General features: G+C 41.5%; 1 protein-coding gene across 2 annotated transcripts in view; it reads left to right on the top strand.

Moving 5' to 3' along the window:
- The first annotated feature begins 673 nt into the window (after positions 1-673).
- Positions 674-6,000, top strand: part of LOC134347866 (cell adhesion molecule DSCAM-like) — an 804,792-nt gene continuing 799,465 nt past the window's right edge. The window contains exons 1-2 of one of the 2 annotated variants that reach the window (XM_063050412.1): positions 674-767; positions 2,090-2,182. In XM_063050412.1, coding sequence (XP_062906482.1) covers positions 2,140-2,182 — 43 coding nt within the window. In that variant the 5' untranslated portion in view covers positions 674-767; positions 2,090-2,139. Of the gene's footprint in view, positions 768-1,709; positions 2,183-6,000 lie in introns of those variants that run through there. The other variant, XM_063050413.1, reaches the window with a different exon arrangement.

Raw genomic sequence — 6,000 nt, 5'->3', positions numbered from 1 at the left:
CTTGAATATGTGTGAAAAGATCTTTCTAACACTGCAGGTACCAGACTGTGCGGAAATCATTCTTCCTGACCTCACAGACAATCCACAGGAATCAATTGATGCCTGCTAGTGTCTTGAAAATATCCATAAGAATGACTAGTCCTTTAATGGAAAACAAGAAAATATCATTGATATCCAACGTAGTTTATTAAGCACAAATATACAGCTTTCACTGGACTAATGCTCCGTTAAAAATCACAACTAAAATCCCATTTAATAAACGGAATATAACATCTGTTCTATTATAGCAGATAGATGAGACAGTATGTTTGGATGGACTATCATTAGAGAGAAACAATATTTGAACTCTATCTATGGTACACAAGGTGCTCATGCGGTGTCTTTAAAGGTGCGGGATAACTTATCCGGCCTTTAAACAACATCTTGGCACAGTAATGGGTTAAGATGCGGCAATCCTTTATGCACGCCGTGTACGAATATTCCGACAATGCTCCACCGGGAGGAGCGACACGGTTCCAACCGGTAAAGTTGCACGGTGCATGCTAATGTCCGGCTGGGCCCGGGAGAATACCTCTGCCCCACTCAGTGTAGGAAGACGAGACTTGGTTTAGAGTTTAAACCCGGAGAGATGGTTTTATTTTGGGAAGTTTGGCAATTAAAAATGTCAAGCATCGCCAGGAGACGCCCTCAATACAACCCGAAGAGTGCTGTCAACGGCGGGCAAGCGGAGAGTGACACGAAGTGACATTAACGGCACAAAGGCAGAGGTGGGGCTAAAAAATGACCAACAGTCTTGTGAAATCCAATTGAAAGCGCAAGTAACGAGGGCTTGAATAAATGGTGGGCGGAGAAGCAGGCAGTGTGGAATGCTGTTGCGTCTAGGGCTGGAAGGGTTAATATTAATTAGTGTTTTATTCGCTCGAGTTCTCATAAACTGGAAAAGTAAGCCGAATATCCATCTATAAATACAATATTTAGATAAGAGTTAAATATGATTTAATATTTACACAGGCGCCGTCCACGTTATAAATATTAGGCGAGGAAGAGTTGATATTTTTGTACAAATATTAAAAAAAATACTTCGTTTAAAATCACCTTTTAAGGAGTGAGTGTGCTAATGGTCTCTACGTATCGGAGATGTTAGAGCGGCGTGAAAGTGTTTCATTTATTTTAAATGTCCAACTCAATTATATTCACTCGAGCTTGGTTTCCGGGAAAAGAGAGAACTGATGGGTTGTCAGTATTTGAGCTGCTGGTGAGCAAAGCGGCGGCTATTCGTTCCAGGTAGTTCAGCTCACCAATTCCATTAATGCTGACCGGATTTCTTGCAGCGAGCGAGGCCACAGGGAGAGAGGAAAAAAAAACTGGGCTCTGCTTCTTTAAGAATAAAGCGAGTCCCCCCCCCCCCAGGATAAATATATATATATATTTAAAGCGGTAACCAGAATATATTCAATATAGGATGAAGGCTTTCATGTTGTCCTTCGTTGTCCTTTCAGCCTGAGGGGGAGAGAGAGAGGAGGGGGGAAATCTGCTGAAAGCCAGTCTACAGCGACGAAAGGGTTAAGCTGCTTGGAGACTGGGAGTGGGTTAATGGGTTGTGATCTAATAGTATCAGGCGTTGGTTTAGCGCCGGGATCAATGTGATTAAAGCTGTTGGAAGATGTGGATGTGCTGTATGGTGTTGAATTGGGAGGCTGATTGCAGAGCTGACTGTGGCGGTGGAGTGCTTTACCTGTCGACCTGCTTCCGACCTGCTGCTGCTGCCGCCTGTACTGGTGCTGCTGCTGTCAGTGCTTTCTGTGTCCCAGCACACCTGGCCGTCTCCAGGGGCTGCACACACCCTCTGAATCTCTGATCCGGCTATTTTTGTTTGCACTCAAGAGAAGGGAAGAGAGGAGATCAGGTTTTAAGGACACGGCCAGCAAAGACATATCTTACAGCCCCAGCATAAAGGGCTACCAAAGCAAGCTGGTTTGATCTCCAGTGCCTGTGGTAAACCAAGAGCTTTTTCTCTCTCTCTCCCTCCCTCTCCCTCTCTCTGTGTGGATGTTAACCTTCATATACAGTAACAAATTTTACATTACAGAAGACGGGGAAGTGCACAGGGATCATTGCAAGAAGGACAAAGCCTAGGGCATGTGGATCGTGGCAACCCTCTTACTCCACAGCATCCTGAATGGTGAGTTGGTTAATGAAATAGTCCCTTTGCACATTAAGGTTGTGGGATGACAGAGAATGTTTCTTTACGTTTCCTTCTACACAGTGATCAGCAGGAGACAGAAAATTGCACGGTAATCATTTAAAGTAGCTTACCCAGCAGAGTCAGACTGGTACTATCATACAACAAATGCAGGCATGTATTTTGGCTTTCTTTGCTGATATCTATATGCCCAGTAATATATGCTGCAATTAATCAACATTATAAACATTCCTGTGGCATTATGCACACGTCTCTGATGATTTTATATGAAATGTGATCTCAGACAAAAGAGACAAATGAGAAGTGTGAACGCAGACCATTTAGAATGGTGTCTCTCTATATACGTACATATCCTTATATTTGTACATATATGTCCATCCGTGCATTCAATACATTATTATGGATATAAAATGTTTAGCGGTGAGAAAGATAATATAGAGAAACTAAGATTGTGTCAGAAAAGGCAAAATTGAAGCAGCTTGAGATTTGCAAGACGTATATTTCTAGTTGGCTCTGATTAAGGAGGGAAGATTACCAAAGATATTTAAAAGGAAAATTAAAGAAATGCAACTTTGACAGGATTGAGCTGTGGGGATGAAAGGGGGCAGGATGTGGAAGAGTGGCTGTTTTTTTTTGGAAAACTTGGTCACATCCATATTTCGAAAGGCAGAGATGATAATAGACAGGCATTTACGGCCGAGGTCCACTTCTGACTTCTTACTACAGGGCATGTTTGCTAGTTAAATTCAATGCCGTCGAGATGGATGAATGAGTGAAGGTAGCTGGCATTGAGGCTGGTTAGATAAATGACCCTCAATTTGCTTTGCAGCTGAAGTTTATTTTTGACTCCTGGAGCTTGTGAGCAAGATTTAAGTGTGAGACAGCATTGCTATTTATAGAATCCCGATCTTAAATGCATTGCATTTGAGCAAAGTCACCTCAATACTAAATGCCAACCCTCCAGAGCTTTCCAGTAACAGAAGAGTACACATGCACACCCACAACTAGAAGCTGCTCCTTTAAATGTCCAAATATTCTGCAAGGATTTGGTTTCCAAAACCTGAATCTAAGGGGTTAAATGTTATTTTAATTTATTGTTCTCTCATAGCTGCATCCATGAAGGCAGAATGCAAACAATTTTTGACTGTTATATACCTATGAAACAAAATGACCCTTGATGCCTGCTGTGAATAGAACTGGATCATTTCGCTAACAAATTATTTCTGGAAACTGCTGGGTGATTCTTCTCCAAGTCTGTGTAGACAGGCATCAGACTGTGATAGCCGATCAGTTTATTTAATAAGAATTGCCATCTCTGTTCCTGTGAACGGTCTTTTAAAAAAATTTGCTGCATTTATTTCAAATTCTCTCTCGAGAAATATGTTATGTAAAAGCAAAATTGCTCCGTTTAAAAGCTGTCAGCTCTGATTGAAGTAGTTTGACTCTTCCTTGCTCACTTGCTGAGGCTCCCAACAGTTCCCCTCAAGTGATTATGCTAATTGGTGTTTGATCAAATGATTAAATTATAATTCGATTAATCCTGCGAGCTAAATGCTTCAAAGACATTTCCATGCTCCTCGCAGATTTTTTATTTTGCCCCTTTGTTTCTTACTTGGGCATAATTTTTAAACCATTGCAAACTAAATGCATTGCCACAAAATAAACCTACAGTTGGAGTGGCATTGGATAAGGTTAAGATGAAAAACCGCAGAACAACATTTCAGGGTGGTGCAGGTTCATAGTTAAAGGCTGTTGAAGACTGTAGTGAAAGATGTTAAATTGATTGTCAGGCAATGATAGGATTCCATATGTTTTGAGCTTACTTTGAGCATTCATCACATTGTAATGATAGACAACCTAAATGACTTATGAAAAAGAATTCTAATTTTGGACTTATGAAAAATGGATTTTAAGCATTCTATTTGAAACAAATAGTGAAAAGGAGAGCATAAAACTGAGGCTGGAAAATGAGCCAGTTAATGGGAAAACTGGCAGTTATTTGTCACACTGTACAATCTGTCCTTTCTGTTATTTTTGGGTCTGCATTGGTGATGTTGGGTTTGCACGCCTTTTAGGTTGTGGATGAGGAGAGAATTACAGGGCTGCTATTTGTAAATGCAAAGGTGAGAATGTGGTGCAGGCTGTGGTAGGGAGGCAATGCAGAAGAAGCCCCTCTTTCCCCTTCTCCAATCACCTGGTGTACTCGTCTCCGTGAGACCGGGGAGAGAAGATTGTAGGCAGGGTTCTTCCTCGCAGCTTGATCGTATCTCCGCGTGGCACTTTTCAGAGCAGTATAGGCACAGACACGAAGCAGAAATGTCTGTCTGTCCCCTGTGTGGGTTTATTAAGGTGTGTAGACCTATATACGAGTGTGTGTTAAAGTACGGGTAAAGAGCAGTGGGGGGAGAAAATGGAGTGTGATAATAAAATGCTATTTATGAGGCTGTTTTACCTAGATAGCCACTTGTTTTTAATGTATTGTGTGGAGAATAAGATAGCTATTGATCCCATGAATATATTATGCTAATGTTATCTCAGTTCTTTGACAGCATATATTTCTAGTTAGATGTGGGAAACGGTTTCCTTGTAATATTAAATTGCCTGGCTCTGGCACTGGTGAACAATTTAAGATAGAAAGCCTTTTCTTTAAACAAATTGTATTTAATAGGTATCCAATTAAGTTTAACTTAGCAGCAAGCGGAGGCAAGGCTGAGTAAAATACATTTTTATGTCTGGAAGGAGGAGGCTGCTCACTGCTGCTTTCTGTTTCTCTCCTCCTGCCTCCCAGGAGAGTGTCAGGTTATGAATCTACCCAGTGCCAAAGAGAAGCGCCTGTTGCTTGGGGATAAATGAGCTGAATGTTTAGGGTTACAGTGGTGACTCCTAGTGTGTTGTATTGTCAAGGCAATGCAGAAGGAGAGCTTGCAGAGCGTAGAAACCTCCGATGACCTGAATATTTCACTACAGTTTCTTCGCCGTGCGCACAAAACAGTCTCAAATAATCTCTGATTCACACTCCCTTCACCATCCCCTCTCACCCCTTCCCAAAAAAACTGATGCCAGCTCATGAGAACTTGCTATCTATCAGATCCCCTCCCCATAAACATTTTCAACAACAAGCAACAACAAATCTCATTAACAGCATTTATATAGCACCTTTTGGCATATTAAAAATTCCTAGGACTCTCATCCTTAAATATTGCTAAGCAAAATTGGACCTTGAGGGGCAAGCAGTTTGATTGAGGAATTAGGAGTAAAGACGCTTCTTTAAATGGGTGTGAGAAGTAGAAGTTTAGAATTGGAATTTTGCATGAGACCTTTCAATATACTCGATCAGATTATTTCTGGTTCTTGGTAGGTAATCACATTGGTCCTATTCCTCTGCTCTGTCCTCCTCGCTCTAAGTTATACTCAGTGGCTACTGTAGTAGGTATACCAGCTCATTAATGCAAATATCTAATCAGCCAATCATGTGGAAGCAACTCTATGTATAAAAGCATGCAGACATTCTCTAGAGGTTCAGGTATTGTTCAGATCAAGCATCAGAATGTGGGAAGAAATGTGACTTTGACTGTGGAGTGATTATTGGTGCCAGATGGGGTGGTTTGTGTATCTCAGAAACAGCTGATCTCCTGGGGTTTTCAGACATAACAGTCTCTAGAGTTTACAGAAAATGGTGCAAAAACCAAAAAAAAAAATCCAGTGGGCAGCAGTTCTTGGGGCGGTGGGGGGGAGGGGCGTGGAGAAACCTTTATTAATGAGAGAGATCAGAGGCAAATGGCTGGACTGGTTCAAGG

This window comes from Mobula hypostoma, chromosome 6 (assembly GCF_963921235.1).
Source record: "Mobula hypostoma chromosome 6, sMobHyp1.1, whole genome shotgun sequence".
NCBI classification, from domain to species: Eukaryota; Metazoa; Chordata; class Chondrichthyes; order Myliobatiformes; family Myliobatidae; genus Mobula; species Mobula hypostoma.
This window is presented reverse-complemented; position numbering and strand designations above follow the sequence as displayed.